We start from the raw sequence: 26500 nt of genomic DNA, 5'->3' as shown, positions 1-26500 counted from the left end.
GATCAACTGGTCTCGCAACGAAACTGACACCATCTTCTCGACGAGAAGCCTGGGATCGGGGGGATCGGGGAACCTGATCGGGGTCGTGTGTCTGGCGGCTCTTTCCATGGAGGACATTGACATCTACCTATTCGGAACCACGATAACGGGTTTTCTGCTAATTGGATTAGGCTTTGATCTGGGATATCGAAGAATTCAGGAGAAGGAAACAGCTGTCCAAAGCCTCACAAGGCTGCCCGTCATGATTGAAAATTGATGGATTTGGAGACCAGAAAGGACTAAGAGAGTAGCCGTGAAATTGGAATGCGGCTACTCGATCCAAGACCAAACAATCGCAATCTTATCTTCTTTCGGCTCCCCTAAACCAGCTGGCTCGGCAAGGTCACTGCTGGTGTAAACAACCCCGGAAGAGCACTGCGTTCCTCCCCCCTTCCAGACACCTGATGTTGTTGACTCTGTCGGGGTCCTGACCAAGGCTGTTTCCGTGGCAACCTGCTGTGTCGCTATTACAATCTGCGGACTGAGGCAACTTGTTTTGAATTCCAGCATGACGACTGACTCAATGAATCAAGTCATTTGAAATGAATTCTAATGCATTCATGCACCAATTGAAAGTATATCAAATTTGGACGGCCGTCATGTCAGTGTCCATCTTCTCTTGTCTTCTGCTCTTCATCCCATCGTCACTGGACTCCCACCAGGTCAGAGATGGGCGGCGCGAACACCATCAGCTCCTGATATTTGTGGAAGAACAGACTCAGACGGGAGATGTAACTGTCCTCCTGATACGGCAGCTTCTTCTCCTTCAGATACTGAGACACGATCGGCTTCACCTGACACAATAAACACACACACATTCACTATTATGTATATTTATTAGGTATATTATCTTTATTGATTAGTTTATCTTTTTAATCTAATTTTAATAATGTTGCTTCATTAATTTATACATTTTTGTGAATGCATTGTTACTGTGTTTATGCTGCATTTTAATTTGATTTAAATATACATTTTTCATTAACATTTGCCATATTATCCTTATCTATTAGTATCACTTTTAAAAATTAATCTTGGCTAATGTTAGTTCATTAATTTATTCCTTTTTGTGAATTGTATTGTTACTTTTAATTACAGGCAAAATGACTTAATTTATTCATGCTGCATTTAAATTTAATTTAATTTAATAAATAACTTTTTGTAAATTAGATTTTATATATTTATTTGTTATATCATCCTTATCCATGAGCATTTTCTTTTGAATTAATCTTGTTTGACTGATGTTTGATTTAATTATGAAATTAACTTATTTAAATTATTACTGTTTATGAATTTTATTAATACTATATTTGTTAAGGCTGCATTTTAATTTATTTAAATATTAAGGTAATTTATTAATTAAATTATTACATTAAATTGAATGATTTACATATTATATCCTGTTTATCATATTAATTAGTTTTTTCCTTTTTTTAATTTTCCTTTATTTGTTAATTTAATTAACCATATTAAATATTGTAATGTTTTATTTATAATAATAAATTATTTAAATTATGTGAATAATACACACACACACACACACACACACACACACACACATACATATATATACATATATATATACATATTTATTATATATATATGTATATAATAAAAATTTAATTAAAACAATAAGTTCAATCAATCATATATTATAAATTATTATAAACTCAATTATTTAATTAAAATGCAGTATAAACATATATACAGAATAAAAATAATTTAATATAAAATAATAAATTAATTTAAACAATTATTAAACTGATTTCATTTAATAATTTCATTTAAATGTTAGATTAAATTAGATCATATTGTTTACATTATTAAATCATCTTATTTTTGGGGGGTTCTGCTGTTTGTTCCATGTCCATAAAAGTTGTGGCTTGTGTGTTTGTGCTGTCAGTATAAACGCACACCTTCAGGCACATGTTGTCAGACAGGAATGGGAAGAGGTGATGCTCCACGTGGCAGTTGATGAGGGAATGGCCGAAGGTCCAGTCCAGCAGCGGGTTTCGGGGAAGGTTCAGGACTCCGTGGGTCATCTGGTAGATGCGTTTGGGCCTGCTAGTGGCAGAAAACATTGGCAGGCCGATGTGCTGCGAAAGCAGAGACACAGAAACCAACTCAAAAAAAGAAAACTGTAACTACAACTCCATTATAAGAATAAAATGCTGAAACAGAGAAGAACACGGCGCCTTTAAGCCATTCAACCTTTAGCTCAGTTTGATCTTTATGAAATGTGTTCAGTGGTCTGAGAGATGCCACTGACGCCACAGGGGGCCTGAACTGGACAAAACTGATGTAAACTGCACAAGACAATAGCACATACATGCATTTATCTCACACACACCTACTGTAACACACCGCAGCTGTGAACCAGCAGCACAGCATTCACTCCTAAACAAAGATCTCACACATTGCTGTGGGTCTCAGCTTTAAACCAGCAAAAATACCTCAGAGGATCAGCACAATACAAAAGTACATTCTCCCTTTGCTCTGCCTGGGAAAATCATGCGTGAATTGTTCTCCGCTGTTTTACTTTTTTCTGCAGATGAACCCTGTGAACCTCCGCGAGCAGGAGAGGAGAACAAAGCCGTATTGAGTGGGTCTCGCGGGAAAGGATGGAGAGACACACAAAGACAGGGATGGATTGATGCAGACTTCAACTGAATAGCTTGGAAAGTTCACACTCTGAATGATTACTCTTATGAGCCCGAGAGAGACGACAGAATAATGTAGTGCTGAAGTGTTACTGTACAGCCAGAGAGGTTTGTTCTTAGTGGGTCGTGTGCTGTCTGGATAAAGCTCAAGACCAGAATGATACTGAAGTGTGTGATTCTGTACACCACTAGCATGCAAAAACAACTATATTTCTATAATTTCTGAAGATAAGTAGTGTGCATTTATATTTTCTGAGCATCCAAATTCAACTACAGCATACAAAACAACTGTTATTTTATGTTAAATGGTATAAACTTATATTTTATATTTTCTGAGCATGTAAAAAAACTGCTATATTTGAAAAAACTACTTATATTTTTATATTTTCTGAAGAAAGGAAGAGTAAATAATATAATTCATATTCACTAAGCATGCAAAAATAACTATATTTTTATATTTTCTAAAAATAAAAGTGGTATAAATAATTTAATTGATATTTTCTGAGCATGCAATAACCACCATATACTTTTTAATACTGTATTTTCTGAAGACAGGTAGTATAAATAATTAAATGTATATTTTCTGAGCATGTACTGTAAAACAAATATAGCGTGCAAAAATCACTATATTTGATATTTTCTGAAGAAAAATGTAAATCATTTAAATTATATTTTTTGAGCATGCAAAACAAATTATTGAATGCAAAACAAATATATTTTATAACAATAAATTTTTTAAAGACAAGTGATATAAGTCAATGGCTACCGTCAACTGTTTGGTTACCAACATTCTTCAAAATATATTATTTTATGTTCAACAGCTGAAAGACATTCATACAGGTTTGGATCAACTTGAGGGGGAGTAAATGACAGAATTTAAATTTTTAGATGAACTTTTCCTTTAAGAGAGCAAAGGCAGCTCACTAAACTTTGGAACGAAGCTAAAGTGTGTCCTGTATAGATCAGGTAAAGTTTTATGCATGTTTTTAGTCTTCATACAACTGCATATTGAAGCTGAGAGCTGATCTGGGGTCAGAGGTCGTGTATGATAAGAACTGATTTGACATCAGCGCATAAGTCTTGTACTTGAGAGATTCCTTCTGCACTGCTCTGAAAAACTGAAAAATCATGGATTTGATCAACTGGTCTCGCAACGAAACTGACACCATCTTCTCGACGAGAAGCCTGGGATCGGGGGGATCGGGGAACCTGATCGGGGTCGTGTGTCTGGCGGCTCTTTCCATGGAGGACATTGACATCTACCTATTCGGAACCACGATAACGGGTTTTCTGCTAATTGGATTAGGCTTTGATCTGGGATATCGAAGAATTCAGGAGAAGGAAACAGCTGTCCAAAGCCTCACAAGGCTGCCCGTCATGATTGAAAATTGATGGATTTGGAGACCAGAAAGGACTAAGAGAGTAGCCGTGAAATTGGAATGCGGCTACTCGATCCAAGACCAAACAATCGCAATCTTATCTTCTTTCGGCTCCCCTAAACCAGCTGGCTCGGCAAGGTCACTGCTGGTGTAAACAACCCCGGAAGAGCACTGCGTTCCTCCCCCCTTCCAGACACCTGATGTTGTTGACTCTGTCGGGGTCCTGACCAAGGCTGTTTCCGTGGCAACCTGCTGTGTCGCTATTACAATCTGCGGACTGAGGCAACTTGTTTTGAATTCCAGCATGACGACTGACCAGGCCAACAAACTCCACTCATATACTGATATGCATTCACCTCCCACCCTAATCCAACGCAGTGTTAATTTGGGCAGGCATTTTTGATTTAGTCTTAGTCTTTATCTTGAGACGAAAATGCTTAATAGTATTAGTCACATTTTAGTCATTTGAGTCTTTCATAGTTTTATTCGACGAAAAGTCATTGCATTTTTGTCAACTTTTAGTCATTACTTTTAGTCAAACTGCAGTTACCAACATTTATTTTGGTAGCTATTTTATATGTAGTATTCAAACAAAAATAGTCATCAATTCTTCTCTCTTTAGACCAAATCAATTAAGCTTAGTTATGAGAAATTTGAATCAAGGATTGAATTTGGAAAAACTGGAATCAATTTTCATTTTCTGGTAGAAATATAAATTAAACAAATTTTTCAGATACAGTAGGTTTACTTAACAAGTATACATTTATTTAACATCTTTTGTTGGTTAACATTTATGACAGATAATTAGGAATGCTGTCCATTTAAGACGGAAGGTATGTATGTAATAGCCTACTGACATACATTCAGTTTTCACCCACCTGTTTAAGCTCACTTAAACCATAACTCACTTAAATCCGTCCACTGCGGCTGCCATACTGAGACTAGATATGCAAACGCCCCTTATCCAATGACAGAGACGCACATTTTGAAAGACAAGACAGTTAATTTAGCCTATAGGATGTATTTTGAATGTCCGGTAGTCCTCAAATAACATTTTAGTCCAGTCTCGTCTTGTTAACGAAGACGCGCATACATTTCGTCATAGTTTTTATCATCAGATATTAGTTTTAGCTCGTCAACATCTCGTCTTAGTCACAGAAAAAAGGTTCGTCGACGAATATTTTTCGTCGTCGTCTTCGTCAACGAAATTAACACTGATCCAACGCCTTCGCCGCTTCGCACCGCCACCTGACAAGCGGGTCTGTGACCGGCGCCTTAGGCTGCAGGACCGGATGGCTGCTTGCCAGAGCTGGATCAACTCTCCCCCCGTTGCTAGTCATGTGTCTATGTTATGATTATGTGCTTCTGTTGCTGAGGTGTTTTTTTTTTCCTGTTCTCACACTGTACTCCCGCAGGAGCATAGTCTGGGGGTTATATTTTTTCTCCTCTCCCTTCCTCATGTTTATGCTGTATTATCTTCCAAAATTCCCTGTCTTCCTGTCCTGTCTACCCCCTTGTCATATTGTATGTATGTTTGTGTATGTATGGACAGGTTCATGGCTAATTTCGCTGGTACTTGTAACCAGTGACAATAAAGGGCTACTACTACTAAGGCAACGATCCTTACATTCAATAATGTCATTTAGCTATGCGAATAGGAAGCACTGTCATAAGTGAAAAGAGGCTTTCTTTGCACGGTATTGCTTGTTATAAAATCAAGTGTACTTTCTTATTGCATATTCCTGGCCTTTTCACAATTCATATTATTCTAAACAAACAAATGTTTAGCTTCACAATCCTTCATAAAATTGTCATCCATCTCTGAAAGCCCTTTCTTCTCCAGCTGATGCCATCATTCAAGTCTCATCTCGCATTATTTTATTGTCAGATACTCTGTTTCTTTCATAAATATGTCACGTTCTGCAAGTAAAATGGGTTGTGAGCCGAGTTTCATGTTGAAATGAATTATAATGCATTCATGCACCAATTGAAAGTATATCAAATTTGGACGGCCGTCATGTCAGTGTCCATCTTCTCTTGTCTTCTGCTCTTCATCCCATCGTCACTGGACTCCCACCAGGTCAGAGATGGGCGGCGCGAACACCATCAGCTCCTGATATTTGTGGAAGAACAGACTCAGACGGGAGATGTAACTGTCCTCCTGATACGGCAGCTTCTTCTCCTTCAGATACTGAGACACGATCGGCTTCACCTGACACAATAAACACACACACATTCACTATTATGTATATTTATTAGGTATATTATCTTTATTGATTAGTTTATCTTTTTAATCTAATTTTAATAATGTTGCTTCATTAATTTATACATTTTTGTGAATGCATTGTTACTGTGTTTATGCTGCATTTTAATTTGATTTAAATATACATTTTTCATTAACATTTGCCATATTATCCTTATCTATTAGTATCACTTTTAAAAATTAATCTTGGCTAATGTTAGTTCATTAATTTATTCCTTTTTGTGAATTGTATTGTTACTTTTAATTACGGTAAAATGACTTAATTTATTCATGCTGCATTTAAATTTAATTTAATTTAATAAATTACTTTTTGTAAATTAGATTTTATATATTTATTTGTTATATCATCCTTATCCATGAGCATTTTCCTTTGAATTAATCTTGTTTGACTGATGTTTGATTTAATTATGAAATTAACTTATTTAAATTATTACTGTTTATGAATTTTATTAATACTATATTTGTTAAGGCTGCATTTTAATTTATTTAAATATTAAGGTCATTTATTAATTAAATTATTACATTAAATTGAATGTAATAATTTAATTAATAAATGACCTTAATATTTAAATTATTACATTAAATTGAATGATTTACATATTATATCCTGTTTATCATATTAATTAGTTTTTTCCTTTTTTTAATTTTCCTTTATTTGTTAATTTAATTAACCATATTAAATATTGTAATGTTTTATTTATAATAATTAATTATTTACATTATGTGAATAATACACACACACACACACACACACACACACACACACACACACACACATATATATATATATATATATATATATATATATATATATATAAAATAAAAATGTAATTAAAACAATAAGTTCAATCAATCATATATTATAAATTATTATAAACTCAATTATTTAATTAAAATGCAGTATAAACATATATACAGAATAAAAATAATTTAATATAAAATAATAAATTAATTTAAACAATTATTAAACTGATTTCATTTAATAATTTCATTTAAATGTTAGATTAAATTAGATCATATTGTTTACATTATTAAATCATCTTATTTTTGGGGGGTTCTGCTGTTTGTTCCATGTCCATAAAAGTTGTGGCTTGTGTGTTTGTGCTGTCAGTATAAATGCTCACCTTCAGGCACATGTTGTCAGACAGGAATGGGAAGAGGTGATGCTCCACGTGGCAGTTAATGAGGGAATGGCCGAAGGTCCAGTCCAGCAGCGGGTTTCGGGGAAGGTTCAGGACTCCGTGGGTCATCTGGTAGATGCGTTTGGGCCTGCTAGTGGCAGAAAACATTGGCAGGCCGATGTGCTGCGAAAGCAGAGACACAGAAACCAACTCAAAAAAAGAAAACTGCAACTACAACTCCATTATAAGAATAAAATGCTGAAACAGAGAAGAACACGGCGCCTTTAAGCCATTCAACCTTTAGCTCAGTTTGATCTTTATGAAATGTGTTCAGTGGTCTGAGAGACGCCACTGACGCCACAGGGGGCCTGAACTGGACAAAACTGATGTAAACTGCACAAGACAATAGCACATACATGCATTTATCTCACACACACCTACTGTAACACACTGCAGCTGTGAACCAGCAGCACAGCATTCACTCCTAAACAAAGATCTCACACATTGCTGTGGGTCTCAGCTTTAAACCAGCAAAAATACCTCAGAGGATCAGCACAATACAAAAGTACATTCTCCCTTTGCTCTGCCTGGGAAAATCATGCGTGAATTGTTCTCCGCTGTTTTACTTTTTTCTGCAGATGAACCCTGTGAACCTCCGCGAGCAGGAGAGGAGACCAAAGCCGTATTGAGTGGGTCTCGCGGGAAAGGATGGAGACACACACAAAGACAGGGATGGATTGATGCAGACTTCAACTGAATAGCTTGGAAAGTTCCCACTCTGAATGATTACTCTTATGAGCCCGAGAGAGACGACAGAATAATGTAGTGCTGAAGTGTTACTGTACAGCCAGAGAGGTTTGTTCTTAGTGGGTCGTGTGCTGTCTGGATAAAGCTCAAGACCAGAATGATACTGAAGTGTGTGATTCTGTACACCACTAGCATGCAAAAACAACTATATTTCTATACTTTCTGAAGATAAGTAGTGTGCATTTATATTTTCCGAGCATCCAAATTCAACTACAGCATACAAAACAACTGTTATTTTAAGTTAAATGGTATAAATGCTTATATTTTATATTTTCTGAGCATGTAAAAAAACTGCTATATTTGATATTTTCTGAAGGAATAGTAAATAATATAATTCATATTCACTAAGCATGCAAAAATAACTATATTTTTATATTTTCTAAAAATAAAAGTGGTATAAATAATTTAATTGATATTTTCTGAGCATGCAATAACCACCATATACTTTTTAATACTGTATTTTCTGAAGACAGGTAGTATAAATAATTAAATGTATATTTTCTGAGCATGTACTGTAAAACAAATATAGCGTGCAAAAATCACTATATTTGATATTTTCTGAAGAAAAATGTAAATCATTTAAATTATATTTTTTGAGCATGCAAAACAAATTATTGAATGCAAAACAAATATATTTTATAACAATAAATTTTTTAAAGACAAGTGATATAAATTATTTAATTGATATATTTTCTGAGCATGCAAAAACAACTATATATATTTTTTCATAAGTGGTATAAATACTATAATTTATATTTATATTTATATTTACTGAGCATGTCAAACAACTATAGCATAAAAACTATACTTTTTGTATATTTTCTGAAGTAGGGTATTTCTGAGCATGCAAAAACAACTATTTTTTTACATTTTACTGAAGATAATTGGTGTAAATAACTGATGCTCTGGTTGTATCTCAAACAATTGTAGAAAACATGCAAATAAAAAATATTGGTGCACCACCAAAAAATACAGGTCCTTTTCAAAAAATTAGCATATTGTGATAAAGTTCATTATTTTCTGTAATGTACTGATAAACATTAGACTTTCATATATTTTAGATTCATTACAACACAACTGAAGTAGTTCAAGCCTTTTATTGTTTTAATATTGATGATTTTGGCATACAGCTCATGAAAACGCTGAAAATCTCAAAAAATTAGCATATCATGAAAAGGTTCTCTAAACGAGCTATTAACCTAATCATCTGAATCAACTAATTAACTCTAAACACCTGCAAAAGATTCCTGAGGCTTTTAAAAACTCCCAGCCTGGTTCATTACTCAAAACCGCAATCATGGGTAAGACTGCCGACCTGACTGCTGTCCAGAAGGCCATCATTGACACCCTCAAGCAAGAGGGTAAGACACAGAAAGAAATTTCTGAACGAATAGGCTGTTCCCAGAGTGCTGTATCAAGGCACCTCAGTGGGAAGTCTGTGGGAAGGAAAAAGTGTGGCAGAAAACGAGCACAACGAGAAGAGGTGACCGGACCCTGAGGAAGATTGTGGAGAAGGACCGATTCCAGACCTTGGGGGACCTGCGGAAGCAGTGGACTGAGTCTGGAGTAGAAACATCCAGAGCCACCGTGTACAGGCGTGTGCAGGAAATGGGCTACAGGTGCCGCATTCCCCAGGTCAAGCCACTTTTGAACCAGAAACAGCGGCAGAAGCGCCTGACCTGGGCTACAGAGAAGCAGCACTGGACTGTTGCTCAGTGGTCCAAAGTACTTTTTTCGGATGAAAGCAAATTTTGCATGTCATTCGGAAATCAAGGTGCCAGAGTCTGGAGGAAGACTGGGGAGAGGGAAATGCCAAAATGCCTGAAGTCCAGTGTCAAGTACCCACAGTCAGTGATGCTGGTGTTGGTCCACTGTGTTTTATCAAGGGCAGGGTCAATGCAGCTAGCTATCAGGAGATTTTGGAGCACTTCATGCTTCCATCTGCTGAAAAGCTTTATGGAGATGAAGATTTCATTTTTCAGCACGACCTGGCACCTGCTCACAGTGCCAAAACCACTGGTAAATGGTTTACTGACCATGGTATTACTGTGCTCAATTGGCCTGCCAACTCTCCTGACCTGAACCCCATAGAGAATCTGTGGGATATTGTGAAGAGAAAGTTGAGAGACGCAAGACCCAACACTCTGGATGAGCTTAAGGCCGCTATCGAAGCATCCTGGGCCTCCATAACACCTCAGCAGTGCCACAGGCTGATTGCCTCCATGCCACGCCGCATTGAAGCAGTCATTTCTGCAAAAGGATTCCCGACCAAGTATTGAGTGCATAACTGAACATAATTATTTGAAGGTTGACTTTTTTTTTTTTTGTATTAAAAACACTTTTCTTTTATTGGTCGGATGAAATATGCTAATTTTTTGAGAATTTTGGGTTTTCATGAGCTGTATGCCAAAATCATCAATATTAAAACAATAAAATGCTTGAACTACTTCAGTTGTGTTGTAATGAATCTAAAATATATGAAAGTCTAATGTTTATCAGTACATTACAGAAAATAATGAACTTTATCACAATATGCTAATTTTTTGAAAAGGACCTGTATATGTCATAGTCATATATCAAAATGCAGCTTGCTGTCTTTTTGCATTTGATCTCACCTGAAATATGTTGACGTGTATGTACGGCAGGGAGAACATGGCTCTACACAGAAGCATGACCAGCAGAGCGGAGCTGCACGACAGACCCGACACACACCTGAGCAGGTAATACTGAGAAAAAAAGCCCAGACACACACACAGGACGGTGCGCAGGATCTGGAGCGGAGACTGACCCTTCAGCTGACCTGAAACACATGACATGACAGAATATGCTGGAGGTTTCTCATCAGCGCATAGACTCACCCACAGAAGCAGTCAAATGTAAATATATGTAAATGTACATCAGCTCAGAGTTAAATGAACTCGATTGATGTCGTGTGCTAAGCAAAGTCATTTATATCCTCAGTGAATGTGTGCAACAACAAAACCACTGTTACTCAGAACATTTCTGATGTAGTTCACCACAAAATGATCACATACAGTTTATCTCTTGTTGCTTTATCACATATTAACATAAGCTGTGTCTGTAAGGGCTGAAAGGCCTCACCGATGGCGACGATGGGCGTGATGATGGGGACGGCCAGCGGAGCGATGAACAGATAGACGGATCGCGGCAGGAAGGGGATTTTCCAGGTGCTGGAGTCTCCCAGACCGATCACATTAGTGTGAGCATGATGCATCTTCACGTGAGCCTGAACGCCGGCCCGTGCTGAGAACGAGCCGCAAACCTGAGGGACCACAGAGACAGAGTTTTTGGATTTTAAAGCATTGAAAACAAAGAAAAGGTGATGTACAATGAAGAATTGTGCACCATTTCTAGGTGGCCTACCAAATGTATGTAAATAGTGTCATGTGATCATGTGACTCTTTGTACAGATGGCCAAACGACCAAGCTTCAAGATGCTTTTTGGAACATCTCAAATCATGCTAATTTTTATTTAATATGATGATTTAATATTTTAATTAAATATTTAGATTATGATACATTGTAAATTATACATAATTACATATACATAAATTGTAATATTATAATTATTTTAAATTGTTACATTATTTGCTATATATATATATTTATTTGTTTGACATATTACCTTTATCCATTAGTTTATAAAGTTTTAATAATCTTGTCTGACAAAAGTTAAAGTTTTTTTCCTTTTTTGAATTGCAGTTACTTTATTATTAAATATTATTAAGGGGCATTTTAATTTATTTAATATAAAAATTTAAAATTTGCTATTTTAATGAAATAAGCTAATTAAACAATTTAATTAGTAAATGTTTTTATGCTGCAAGTTACATTAAAATCACTAAATTAAATTTTAAATACTAATACGGAATTTATTTATATTTACTTTACTAAACATTGAACATTTTAAATATAAATATAATAAATATTATAATATTCTAATAATTGGTAAACATTAAAATATTTGAATGATGTAAATATTTAATAATATAAATAATTAAATTTAAAAAGTAGATAATTTAATCATTTAATTTAATTATCATTTAAGATATAATGATACATGAGTACAGACTGTTGCTATGGAATATGATCAACATTACAACTCTTTTACATTCTTGAGAGGATGGAAACTGTAAATTAATCTAAATCCTCCTAATCCATAAAGTTAATTCATGAGGAATTAATCAGCTAAATTCTTTCCATACTTTTGCATTTTCATGCTGCATGTGAAACACACTTCACTTAAACATCGGTACAAAGAGTCCTGATGACCCAAAACACATGGAATTAAAGTGAAAATGGTGCTTTTGGTGCTTTTTCATATAATATCTTTCCTGTAGCTCAAATAGTAGAGCATGGCGCTTGCAACGCCAAGGTCATGGGTTCGATTCCCAGGGAAAGCAAGAGCTGATAAAATGTAAAAACTGTAACTTGAATGCAATGTAAGTCGCTTTGGATAAAAGCGTCTGCTAAATGCAGAAATGTAATATATAATTTTACTTTGTAACGATAGATTTCCCTATATTGACAATGTTTAATAATTTCACATCGGCAGCAAATCTCACTTCGATGAAGAAGACGGCCCAGAAGTCGGCCCAGGCCGGAGACTCGCTGAGCGCGCCGTGACTGGCCAGGTGTGTCCCTTTAACGGTGATGACAGCATGAGCCACGCCCATTATCAGCACACCTGACAGGAAATACAGCGGCTGAGACGAACCCAACAACAGGAAGCCTGCAGACACACAACAAACATATCACAAACAGGTCTAGATGACATTTATGCTCCGTAATTCAAACTTTGACACAAAATGCTTGCATTAACAGGTTTGGGAATGAGTTATTGAGAAAACACTGAAAAAATTGAAGTAGAATTAATTTTCCCTTTGAAGTTTCAAGTAAATTTCACAATGAGTTACAAATATCAAGTGTAGCATTAGTTCACGTTAGTAGAGCTCGCGTCAGCTGACTCACGTCTTCCTATAGAAATAGGACGTGAAATATATCACGAATCAAGATATTTCATGAACATAAACAAATGGTCAAAATGATTTAGCAGTTGATTTTTAGTTGCAAATGCCCTGCAAAAGTAGATTTTGCTTACACTTTATTTCAAGGTGTCCTAGTGTAACTATACATTTTTAAGTACTGATTAATATTAATTAACTACATGTACTTACTATATAGTTAAGGTTAGGAGTAGCGTTTGGTTTAGGGATAATTGCATGTAATTACACATAATTAATTGTTATTATAATAGTGAGTACATGTAACGTGTAACAAGGATGCCTCAAAATAAAGTGTTACCTACATTTTTTATTTTTAAAATAAAATAAAAGTTTTCCATTTATAGAATATAACTTTTTTAAGGATACAGTGAAATTTGCAATGAATTTTTGCAGTGAATTTTGGCATTTGCTAAATGAATAAATAATAATTATGAATTCATGTTTAATTTGGTATCTTTTTAAAACTAAATTATATATTTTGATGGGAATGTCTTCCTAACGGGGGACTTTGAGAGTGTGATCATTTGTGTTTAATGGGTTAGTTTTTATCAGGCAATGGTTATATTTATTGTAATGTTTTGGGTGTATTATTATTATATCTGGTATTGTTTGGTGATACAGTAATTCCTATATCAATACAAATTTCTCTCATGGGACACAATAACAAGTAAGATTAACCTTAACAAGCAACTAGTACTATAATCATACATTTATATTAATATCATGCAATTCATGCCTTTTTAAAAGTTTGCAGTGTCCTGTTGTCTTGGCTAGTATAATAAAGTATTAAATGGTCTTTTTTCCTCATAATTGAACAGTTTTTGACCCCCATCGCTGTTGGTTTCTCCCTGAAAGACGAGTCAGTGGCTGGACTGCTACAGGAAACTGGATCTGCCCAATGGGAGGGAAGCACCCAGATCGAACCAGTCGCCACGACAACCACCACCACAGGAGCACCTTGCTAATTTGAATATTAAAGGGATAGTTCACCCAAAAGTGAAAATCCTGTCATCATTTACTCACTCGTTCCAAACCTGTACGAGTTTCTTTCTTCTGTTTTGCATAACCAATGTCTGAAAGCTTAAAAGCTTATTAAATAAAGAAGCTGAGTTTGGATTGAAAGTCAAAGAACATTTGGCACGAAACTGAAGTTTTGGTTTCTGTGTCAGTGTTAAAGCAAAGTTTAACCCAATAACCGGCTGGCACACAGTCACACCCCTGCATGACTAAACCAGTCAACAACTCGTTTTTTATGCACATTATTCAAAACAGTCCCTATTAATGACATTACACACCTTCATATCACCAATAAAGGCCGTTTTAAACACAATCACATTACAATCAATCACAGCATAAAAACACAATATTAAATCTAAATGCAGATCATTTCAGGATAAAGCAACAATGGATACAAATTCAGTTGTTAATAGTAATTTCCCCACACACCATAAACTATTTATAAAAAGTTACTTACAATACATAGAAAAAAAAAAAAAAAAGGTTAATTAGTAAATAAATACAAAAAAGATTCTTAGAGTTTTTTGCAAGAAAATACTGTTTCAGTGTTTTTACTTAAATACCGTGGTTCACATTTCTTTGTAATAATTTGGGAAGTTCTACAAATTTGTGAGTGAAAACTGTCTCAAAGTAAAGTTTTTTTTCCCCAGATATGAATATGTGAATGTGAAATTATATTTTGCATTAAGAAATCAAAGCCTATTGCCTTGCCATACATATAAATGCATGCATGACATATATGACATTTTCATTTGGGTAAAATTCTCACTTTTCTAATGCATGTTTGTTTTTTTTTACTTTTTAGTGTTTTTGTAATTTCCCTCATTATTCTCCTTAAATCAGTAAAGAAATAATAATAATAATAATAATTACGCACACACACATAATTGTTCCCACATCACAGTGATGGAAATTATATATTTTTTTCATTATAGTAATGAAAATTTAGTGGAAATGTGGCTAATTTTCATGGAAGCTATATAATGGACTCGAAATCGGAGTTAATTTGAGTATCTTTTGTTTGTTTGGAGATTCTCCCAAAGAGCCTGTGTGTCTAAACAGTCTTTTGTGTCTATAATGAAAAGAGGTGAAAGGGTGTGTACCTGCCGGTAAACTGATGAAGGCTGCGGTGAGGATGCTGCAGTCTATTCCTCTCCTCTCCCACCAGCTGCTCTCTCTCAAACTCTTCTGCACCAGGCGCGTCAGCTCCATCATCAGCGTCTCCCGCTCCGCGTCCGCCGGCGGCTTTCCCTGCGCTCCGTCCCGGTGTCCTTCGCCATCCCGGGACGCGGTGTCTCTCCTCTTCTCCGGATTGTTCTGCATGCTAGCGCTGGAGCTCAGAGACGCATGGATCACCGTCCCGTCCGCGAAACAAGGCAGTGAGGGACTTTAGTGCTGACTGCGCTAGAAACGGATCTCTCTCTCTCTCTCTCTCGTTCCCACGGCGATGCCTTTGGCAGGAGTGTCCTCAGTGCTGCAAGAGTCCTGCGTCATCTCCTATCCCAAGAACACACACACACGTTTCATGGGGACTCTCCATAGGCGTAATGGTTTTTATACTGTACAAATGAATTCATTCGTTTGAATTCATTCATTCATTCATTCAAACTTTCTGCGTTTTTTGATTTTCAAAAAACTTAATTTATAATAAAATAATTGTACAATTTTTACTTGCATAGAAATTCAGCAGAATTCATAAAATCATTTTACAAAAATCTAAAACCTGTGCTATTATTTATATAAATCATGCAAGGGTTTAACATACAATGTTCACATGAATTTTGCACTATGTAAAACAAACCAATAAAAAACTATCAAAACACAAAATCATGCAACAATTTCTGTAGAAGTTCTTTACACAAAAATCTGTAAGTTCTCATATTTCTTGTTCCTACAATGATGCCCTTGGTCCACAGTGCAGGTCCCATGTGGTGTCTTGTATCACAAGAACACAGTAAAACACTCATTTCTCATTTCATCTCTCTCTCACATACACACTCGCCCATGTTTTCATTCTGTCTCTTTTACTTGGCAGAAGACAAAAGAAAAGCTGCAGCAAAAAAGGCAGGAAGGATACAATACATAGAATGCAGACTATTTAAAATATAAATAAACATCAAATAAAGGTCAGTAATAATGACTAGTTTATTAAATCAACATTTTAAAACAACTATCCACAATTTGTCACTGAAAACACTGGTATTTGGCTAACCTGAAAATGAGTCTTGGGTCAGATTTTACCCCCAAATCAAAAGTAAATATACCTTTTTAAAAATCTAATTTTGAATTTTTGATTTTAGGGTATGAAAATATGACCTGACATAGTCAGGGACATTGTTAAAATGTAAAGACAATATTTAGAGTGTCATGCAAGACTACAAAAGAGGAGACGAAAGAGCACAGGATGGAGCACAAAACACTGTGCTTCATGAAAATAATACAAAACAAAAGTAACATAAGCAGAAACAAACTTCTGATTCTGATAATTGTTCATTTCTACAGTGAAAAATGTCATGCATTTCTCTGTTCAACAATGACTTACACAAGAGTGGTTTTACAAAACATTTACATAGAAATTTGAGAATGAATGAGAATCAATCTGACCAAAGAGTCAGTGAAAGACACAGAAGCAAATAAACTTGTATCCAGACAGGCACTGAACACACATACTGTCATGTATGCTGTACATGTAAAAAGGGCTAGTCATGTGTAGCTGAACTGTGTGGAGATGGAGTGTGATCGATAAACAGATAAAGTAACAAGAGTTATATCAGCTTTCAGCATGTCAGCCTCTAAATCCTGCCACACACACCCATAAATGAGCAGACAGCAGAGGCACACGGCTCCAGAACAAACATCTCACCCACTGAGCGAGAAGCTTTGACTAGTCGATCAATAACATACACAGAACCGTACAGCAATAAAACTGTACAAACACCAGGTGGCCTATGAAGGTATTTCACACACCCAAACTCCAACCACCTCTCAGCTGGAGTCAGTTCAGCATACAAACATTATAATCACCAGAATTCAAAAGATAAAAACTCTAAATCACCTACATAACTTTTTATATAACTGAAAAGTCTTTTGGCTGGACATTGATGCTGTCCAAAGCTTCATATGTACAACTAAACACAAACAATTAGACAATGCTTGCACATACAGTAAGCGATGAGCCAAGTTTGGACACATCTGACCTGAATGTATGATCTTACAGAATTTTTGATCTAAATGATTCTATTTAAATGCTTGAAATTACGTTCATATAAATTGTGGATATATTTACCATTTTAATTCTCCGCCATGGTACATATAATTAGAGTAATGTGGGACACTAAAGCGCTGATATATAGATTTTTGCTCCACTAGTAAATATACAGTATGTCAATATCAAGATGCATCATCATGTAACAAAGGCTTCGTTTCTTGGTCTGAATGGTTAGAGTTGAAAATCATTGTGAAGTTGAAAATGCTAATTATTACTACAAATTACTCTATTTTAGCCATAAAATACTGCATCAATATGCAAGGAAATAATTAACAGAATGTATCAGGAACCACAATATCTTTGATGAACCTCAAGATGGTAAATAGCTGGTCAGATTAAAAGTTTGTGTGAATTTTAACTCCAAAATGCATGTGCATTCAAAACAGCAACCATCAGCATATAGACGTCATTTTCCAAGTAGAACTACTTTGTGAGCAGACAGTTTTGCTGGCTAGAGAGTGATGTGTACCATAGAATAGCTGTAGTTGTCCTCCCAGCCACAAGGAGGCAGGCATATCACTCACTCATGCACAGACGCACACAATGGCTCTGCTCCAGGTGCAGGTATAGAAAGCATTTCAAAAATGTGAATTGCACTGCCCAACCTGTTTTCTTCCACAATGTCATGCATTTAAAAGTGAAACAGGATATTTAATCAGGAGAACAAGTAGGGTGGGGCTTGATTTTGTCAATCTGGTATTGACCAGACCGAGTTACAATTGGGCGTCAAAATTAATGAGTTTTTAATTAAGCTATTTGGCTAAGATTAACATTATTAAGTCACCTGCAGCAGAAAAGCAAAGTCACTCCACAGGTAAAGCAAGTTACTGTATGCTAGATTAGGGAACACATTCACTATTAACTAAGTGTTTTCCCCTCAATAAATTCCTAATTTGCTGCTTATTATTGATAGTAAGGTAGTTGTTGTTGTAGTAGCTATGTTTAGGTATTAAGTAGGGTTAAGGGATTTAGAATATGGTCGTGCATTAGTATGTGCTTTGTATGTACTAATAAACAGCCAATATGCTAAGAATATGCATGCCAATAAGCAACTAGTTATTACTGAATAGTGTTCCCTAATCTAAAATGTTACCATATTTTGCTTTAAAAAAACTCCAAAAAACACAAAGCCAAATATTTTTTTTTTCTTTGAAATATCAAAAACATAACTTGCTTATAAAATGTAGCTGAAATTGATAATGTGAACGTACCTTTAGACGGGATGAACATTTCGTAAACCAGGTCAATTGAGGCTTTGTAGAGGTCGCTAAGTGGCTATAAATAGTAGGCAGCATAATTATCTTGTAACAAATACATTGTTTTGGCCAAATCTTCACAGAGAATGCAATCTTAGAATGCAACAAGCAATTAGTAAACAAATACATCCAAGATGGTAGTCAAAGTGAGAGAAATACTGGAAGTCTTGTCTAATACAGAGGAGAAATGCATTTTTTTGCACTTTTTGTGGTGTGTTGAGTTGCTGCCTATGTAGACACAAGTTCATCTAGGACGCTACTTTAAAAAACAACTGCTTATGCAGGCAACAAGAAAATACACTAGATTTTGGAACAATAGTCAATAACAGACATACACACTCTACAGCATAGTGTCCTGCATGCCATCAACTTCGTCCAGAGCATTGTTGCGTCTGCTGCATGCATCAAGTAGCTTTTTTCGAGGTCCGAGTGGGATGTGGATGCTGATGAGGTCCTGCTCGGAGCATAACAGCAATGCATCCAGGTCCATCTGCTCTCGATGGAAGATGGAGAGGAAGTCACTCAGTCCCTGAGATGCCAGGAACACTTCTAAAGGAGCCGAAGATGGCTGAAGCTCGTCATCCTCCTCCTCCAAACCCAGGTCTCCTTCCTCCCATGGCAAATCCTACAGTATGCCGCCACATAAGAACAATCATCATAATTATCATAAAGCCCTCTTCCAGATGTAGATGCAGTGTCTTCTCAAACTGATTAGATCAACAGATTGACACTGAATGATTCAGATTAGCACATTTCTATCATGACAACTCTCAGAAGATTTTAGCATGGTAATGGACATGACAATGTTAATGTATTTGGTCTTGGCAGAATAGATCTGCTACACTGCTGCTGCTGTTGAATTGCTGCTGCTGTTAGTTATTGCAGTAGTTGTAGATTTCTGATGCTGCAAGCAAGTACAGGAACTTGCTACTGCCAATGCATACAGCGATACGATGCTGTGAATATTTAAGACATACTGCTGATGCACAAATAGCATATAAAATAAAAATATCCCGTAGCAGATCTGTACAGGTGGATATGGGGAAGATGAAGGGTTTCAGAGAAACTTTGAAAGCGCGCTGCAAAATGCTCAATTGAATGTTAACCAGCCATTTAAATGTAAAGCAGTGTAGTGCAGGGATGGGCAACTACAGTCCTGGAGAACCACCATTGTCCTGCAGAGTTCAGCTCTATCCAAATCAAACACTTGCCTATACATTTCTAGTAATCCTGAAGAATTTTTGGTTAAACTGGGGATGAAGCTAAACTCAGCTGGACAGTAATCCTCCGGGACCAGAGTTGCCTATACTTTATGTTCTGCAAGTTCAAGACTGCCAATAGTACGAATCTAGTTCAGGGGTAGCCAACCCTTTTCCTGGAGGGCCATCCTAGAGAGTGTAGTCCCAACCTGAATCAAACACACCTGAATGGGCTAATCAAGGTCTTCTGCATTACTTGAAAACAAGAGTCAGGCATGTTGGTGCAGGGTTAGAACTGAAGACCTTAAGAAGTTAGCCCTCCAGGAGCATTTACTTAGAACTAATCAGATAAAGATAGCACTTAATGAAACAAGTGGAATTCATCTGGTATCTAGTGATTCTTGTTTGTACCTGCAAGTTCTTCTCTTGGAGACTCAATGAGCTTCCAATGCTGACTTCATCAAGACTAGGTGACCGTAGTGGCAATCTCCCCCGTAAGCGGACGTTTGGGACCCGTCCCACTGGTTCACTCCCCACCACACTGCCCTCATCCCGTCCCATTCGGAGCAGCCCATCAGTCACATAATTCCGACGGAATACCATAGTACCGAGTCCTGGGCGGTTGAACAAGGAGTCCCTACCAGAGTCTGTACTTATTTCCGAGTATGCAGCATCATACAGACCCGGATCACTGAGTGCCCTTGAAACAGTGTCTACCTCATCATCATCATCGTCTGGCCTGATGTCCTGTTTATGAGAAAACATGTTACGGATGTTGAGCCGAGGGCTGGACTGCTGGCGTCGATCGACATACGTTCCCTGCTTCAAGAACATGACGTCATTGCCCAGCTGAAGACCAGAGAGCGAGCGAACACTCCTTCGCCCGTCTTCGGAAATCTTGAATGTTCCGTCGCCTTGCTTTTTCTTCTCAAGACGCCGCTGAATCTTGGTCCGGCCTCTTGTTGTGGACTGAAGCGTTGCCTGTAAAGAGAAGTTTATAGTGGTCATATTCTTTGTACTACTTCACACTGTATATAAACTTTGTCTAACACACGTTTAGGCACCCTATTTGAAGACTGACTACTTTTAGTGAACTAGCATGCACTGATGTCCACAGAAGCATTATGCTACTCTAACAAGGAAGCAAGTCTTTATTTATAAAATGCTATATCTAAAGCAATATCCCAGGTTTTGCACAAGAGAATAATGGTGATAAATCACGTGGGGACTGAACCAGCAACTGCTACAATCTACTGCCAAGTGTTTAACAGAGTTCAAGTTTATTCATACCCTCTTCTAAATTACAGGATTTGCATATTTTAGCTACACCTTTTACTAATGAGCATAAGGTCAAGTAATGAAATCACCATAGGCAATCACTTTTACTAAGATAGGAAACTTTTCCATTGCACCATGATGTGCACAAAGGTCAATAAAGAAAAACCCCTGCCTCGAACCCCAATGAACACCTTTGGGATAAATTGAAAATGCAGACTGTGAACCAGGCTACAGTCTTATTGGTAACATGCTACTCTCTTATTCAGGGTTGTCCAGTCGTGGAGGGCCAATGTCCTCCAACCTGCCCAAACACACTTGCCTAGAAGCTTCTAGTGATCATGAAGAACTTGATTAGCTGGTTTCAAGTGTGTTTGATTAAGACTGGAGGCCCTCTAGGAATAGGTTTTGAAACAGAGCTTTATAACTTGCTTGTATACATTGACCTATTCCAAGAAGCGAAGGTTTTATGATGAGTTTTACCAGTTCTATGCCTTTTTAGTACCAATGTGTTGTTCAGGCACAGTACCTGTGAGTATGTCATGTTGGAGTCGAGGGTGTTGAACTGAGGGATCCTTCGACTCAGGGTGCTGCTGAAACTGCTGTAACTCATCGTATCCGACGTGTCCATTGCAGCACTCTCTCTCAAGAAATGCTTCTCCATGCGTTCGTGATGCTTGCGCTGAAGCTTTTCACAGTTCTTAATGCGTTTCTCTGCATTACGGAATGCACGGTCCTTCAATTTGCTCACCAGTTTGGGGTTGATGGTGATCTGCTTGGCGGCGATAGAGTCCAGATATCGCACACAGTCCATGTGGCTCTTAGAGGCTGCCATGTCCAGTGGCGTGTGGTAGTCATTGTCCAAGCACCACACATTGGTGCCAAATGACACCAGAAAGGACAGACAGTTGAGATGTCCATTAGCTGCTGCCAGGTGAAGAGGAGTGTTTCCCCAAATATCACATTTATCTGGATCTCCTCTGTGGACCAACAAAACAACAGTGGATCAGTTATATCTAATTCTATAGTTTACATAGTTACATGATCAAAATTAGGGGTTGATGGATATGGGTTTGTCAGTGACTGATACCAGTAATGATATTTAGAAAGCAGGGTGGCTGATGGCCAATAATATAATACAAATTAATAATAAGAAATGAGATGTTCACAAAATATTTATGCAAAATGGTTATCGACCAATGCTAATGCTCTTAAAATGGACAATAATTGTCTGATTAATTGGTCAAGCCAATACATGAATCAATTCCTAGTGAAAATATAGGGTGTGTGAATACATGTGTATGTGCATATGTGCGTGTCGGTGCATGAGTGCATGCGTTCATGTTCTGTTGTGTGGCAAGGTGTTGATCTCAATACGTAACATGATGCTTTGGAGCTCTACTGTAACACACATGTACACACACTATGCACACTGCCTTTGTGGCTCACCTCTCCGAGTCATTAAAAGCTATGCACCATGCAATGCATTCATCATCTGCATTGAAAGAGACCTGCAGTATTCATTACCAACCGTACTTTACATACAATTCATTATGTTTGTGCTTCATTCATTAGGCACAATGTTGATAATTTAGCACAAAACCCTGTTTATTATATGTTAGTATCACATGGAGAGCATGTTAACCAGTAATCATGGTGTCAAGATCATGTATGCTTGAAATGGCCTGTCAACAAACTGAAGTGCAACAGACTTTAGTTAAGACAAATGCATTTAAAACATGCTGTATATATACTCTGCATATTTAATAAGCTGTCTGCTCTCACTAAGGTCCATAAGTCAGTATAACCACTTTCTCTTTTAATCTCATATTTGCCAAAAATCTGATAAGAGTTGCTGAGGTATAAATGGCAACCACCCATAAGCACAGACCAGCAGAAACGATGTAAGGTTTTATGGGACCATGCGGGGTAACAAGATTAAAATACTATAGAAAGCAAAACGTGAAAGCCTGAGGTGTATAATGGTGCTGCCATTCAAGTTAGCAAAATGCCAACAGCCAAGGAAACAGGCAGGCGGAAGAGGAATAGCCCTAATTCATTATGTTGACCTTTAACTGTGAACATTAACATCTTTCTCTCTGTCTGCCCATGTGTAAAATTCCTCTCCATGAACATGCATGCGGCCCTGAACTGTCTTTAAAGACTCTAAGTATTAAAACTTACTGCTCGTTAGAAATGTAGCACAGCGTTTAGCATCTGTACTCTAGACATATTTGGGCCATAATGCTTAAATTTGTGATGGAAAGTCTGTGTTGTCAATCCCATTATTGATTGTTCCTAGTAGTGGAAAAGTCAAATAATTTAGTTCTCAGCTACTAAAAAAAAAAGAAAAAAAAGTGTATTACTCTGCTCTTTTTCAAAATGAAAAAAAGCAACCAAAAAAACTTGCTATTGAATAATTTATTTTCTCTCCAACCACCTAACTCCATTAATTAATCTAATGCCCATTTTTCATAATCCATAATTCATAATCAACTCCTGATGGATAAAGTTAAGCACCTGCCATACATTTTTCTTGCTGAATGTTTTGTTTTACTCAGAAATAAAGTAAAATTTATTTGGGGGATGGCAGTTGTGGCCGTGAGCCGGGATAGTTGTGGTCGTGGGTTCGAGTCTCAGGTCCGGCAGGAATTGTAGGTGGGGGAGTGAATGTCCAGCGCTCTCTCCACCTTCAATACCACAACAAGGCACCGAACCCCCAACTGCTCCCCGGGCGCCGCGGCATAAATGGTTGCCCACTGCTCTGGGTGTGTGTTCACTACTGTGTGTGTGTGCACTTTCACTTTACAAATAGGATGGAAAGAAGTAAAACATATAAGTTAAACATGATTTACCAAATTTACCAAAGTAAAAATCAGTTCCATTGAATGAAGTGAAAATATATGGAAAGGCAAAAATATTCAGTCAGTTCCATGGGATCAATCATGACATCCAAATAAATGCTCAGACTGTAAAAATCAAAGTGATCCTCTGTCCTAAACACACACTTTGAAATGCTGAGTTATTATGAGTTTGATCTCTTTGTGAACGTGTTTTCAGTAACAGATCTGGTTCAGTCAGAGATCTGGAGGGACTGATGCAGAACACTAATTAGAGAACAGCGAGGGTGTTCACAGAGCAGAACATTTAGCTTCTGTTATTAACCTGGACATGCGATAAGAGCCAGGTTATTTAGATCTAATTACCTAATGACTTGTTAAACAATACAACACTACTGCTCTCTCCTAAAGCCAGTTCTAAAAATGAATAGAAAACTGTGTCGTTATTCACTGTCCATCACGTTTCAAACCCACAAGATGATATTTTCAATGGAACACAGAAGGATATATTTTTGAAGAATCTTGATGCAGCTTGTTCTATATGTAAAATCAAAACAACAGCATATGATTTTGGAACAACATGAGTGTGCGAAAAAAAGACAATTTTCATATTTGGTTACATATTCCAACTAGATGGAGCTGAATGCTTAAGATATCCTTGACATATCAGATTATTACAGCATGCTTTTATCAGCAACTCTTCTGCAGGCAGAATTCATAATTTATAATGAAATATAGACCTAGTACTTTTAAGCAGTAATAACAATAGTGACACTCAAGAGTGAATTTAATTGTTCTCCCGGGTGACCTTTATTTTAATTAGCCTAGGACAGTAAATATGCAAATAATAGATATCCATCAGTGAGAGTGGTTGGGTGGAGGGCTAAATTATCTGTGCAGATACTGAACTGCCATCCTGTTAATGAAACTGCATATGCCAAAACATAACCACAACCTGAGAGCGCTGTATATTATATTAATTATTTTAAAATGTATTAACTCTTAGAATGACATGCTTCAAGTAGAACCAAATAGAAAAGGTGTTTTATAGACTGATGCAATAAAGAAGTACATATCAGTGTGCAATATACGTATCACAAACCTTCATCAATGTTGAGGGTCTCAGAGAATGAATGATTGAAAGAAATTCTCATGCTACGATATTCAGATGGTACATTGTCAGCAAAATAAATACTGTACATTTACACAATGTGTTTTGGTGGAGTCAGTCTGACCCAACACAAGCTTTACAGATGTTACTATACTACATATTTTTGAAAAGAACATGGCTAGAATCTCAGTAACAACTGTTTTCTGGAATTAGACTTGAGCAAATATGTCATAAGTCAGCAAATATGCGAGTCGCTGGGGTATATTTGTAGCAATAGCCAGCAATACATTGTATGGGTCAAAATTATACATTTTTCTTTAATGCCAAAAATCATTAGGATATTAAGTAAAGATCATATTCCAGGAACATATTTTGTAAATTTCCTACTGTAAATATATCAAATTTTTGATTAGTACTATGCATTGCTAAGAACTTCATTTGAACAACTTTAAAGGTGATTTTCTCAATATTTAGATATTTTTGCACCCTTAGATTTTCAAATTTGTATCTCGGCCAAATATTGTCCTATCATAACAAACCATACATCAATGGAAAGATTATTTATTCAGGTTTCAGATTATGTATACATTTCAGTTTAAAAAAATTGGTTTTGTGGTCCAGCGTCAAATATTACCAAAAATTAAAGAGAAAACAACCATTTACATTCATCAAGTGGTCTGGAATTTTATATTTTAAACTAAAATAGTTTATAAAATGAATGCATGAATAATAATTTTATATAAATATCTATTCCTCATGAATAATTGACGCATCACTCACCCTCGTGCCACCAGCAGTCTGAGCGCATCCAGGTTGCCGTGGTGCGCGGCCCAGAGCGTCGGCGTCATCCCATCCTCATCCGGCGCGTTCAGATCTTTGCGCGTCGCGTCTTTCAGCAGGTGCAGGTGACCGTCTCGAGCCGCCCGGTGGTATTTGTCGTTCATGGCGACATCAGTAGATGAATATATCTCCATGGCGGCGGCGACTGACCCCTCTATCCCGGCTCACGGACTCTCATTTGGCGTGTGCTGTGTCGGCGAGATTTCACGTGCGCTTCTGGCGTCTCCACTCGAGGGACTGCAGGCACTCTCGCGCGGTTGCTATGGGAGGAGTGCTGAATGGTCACACCCACTTCCGGTCAGCGCACACCTGACAGATGAGAACTCGGTGACACATTCAGGTAAAATCACACTCTGTTACAATTACATTACCAGAATGATGAATATTGATGCAGGGTATGA

General features: G+C 36.9%; 2 protein-coding genes across 2 annotated transcripts; both read right to left on the bottom strand.

The window, feature by feature from the left end:
* Positions 1-4821: 4821 nt before the first annotated feature.
* Positions 4822-15749, bottom strand: LOC306857575 (fatty acid desaturase 6-like). The gene is made up of 6 exons (XM_079397580.1): positions 15414-15749; positions 12853-13019; positions 11369-11549; positions 10882-11066; positions 7463-7642; positions 4822-6287 (listed from the first exon to the last, which is right to left on the bottom strand). The coding sequence occupies exons 1-6, from the start codon at positions 15631-15633 to the stop codon at positions 6138-6140; spliced, it is 1083 nt and encodes a 360-aa protein (XP_079253706.1). The 5' UTR covers positions 15634-15749; the 3' UTR covers positions 4822-6137.
* A 3425-nt stretch (positions 15750-19174) lies between these two features.
* LOC306857489 (pre-mRNA splicing regulator USH1G-like) lies at positions 19175-26203 on the bottom strand (the record flags this gene model as incomplete). Its single annotated transcript, XM_079397467.1, has 4 exons — positions 19175-19459; positions 20445-21014; positions 21838-22288; positions 26040-26203. 4 exons carry the CDS (start codon positions 26201-26203, stop codon positions 19175-19177), a joined length of 1470 nt encoding a protein of 489 aa, XP_079253593.1.
* Between the last annotated feature and the right edge of the window lie 297 nt (positions 26204-26500).

Source organism: Barbus barbus (genome assembly GCF_936440315.1).
Source record: "Barbus barbus genome assembly, chromosome: 38".
Classification (NCBI taxonomy): Eukaryota; Metazoa; Chordata; class Actinopteri; order Cypriniformes; family Cyprinidae; genus Barbus; species Barbus barbus.
The sequence above is the reverse complement of the archived record's forward strand: the minus strand, read 5'-3'. Positions and strand labels throughout refer to the sequence as shown.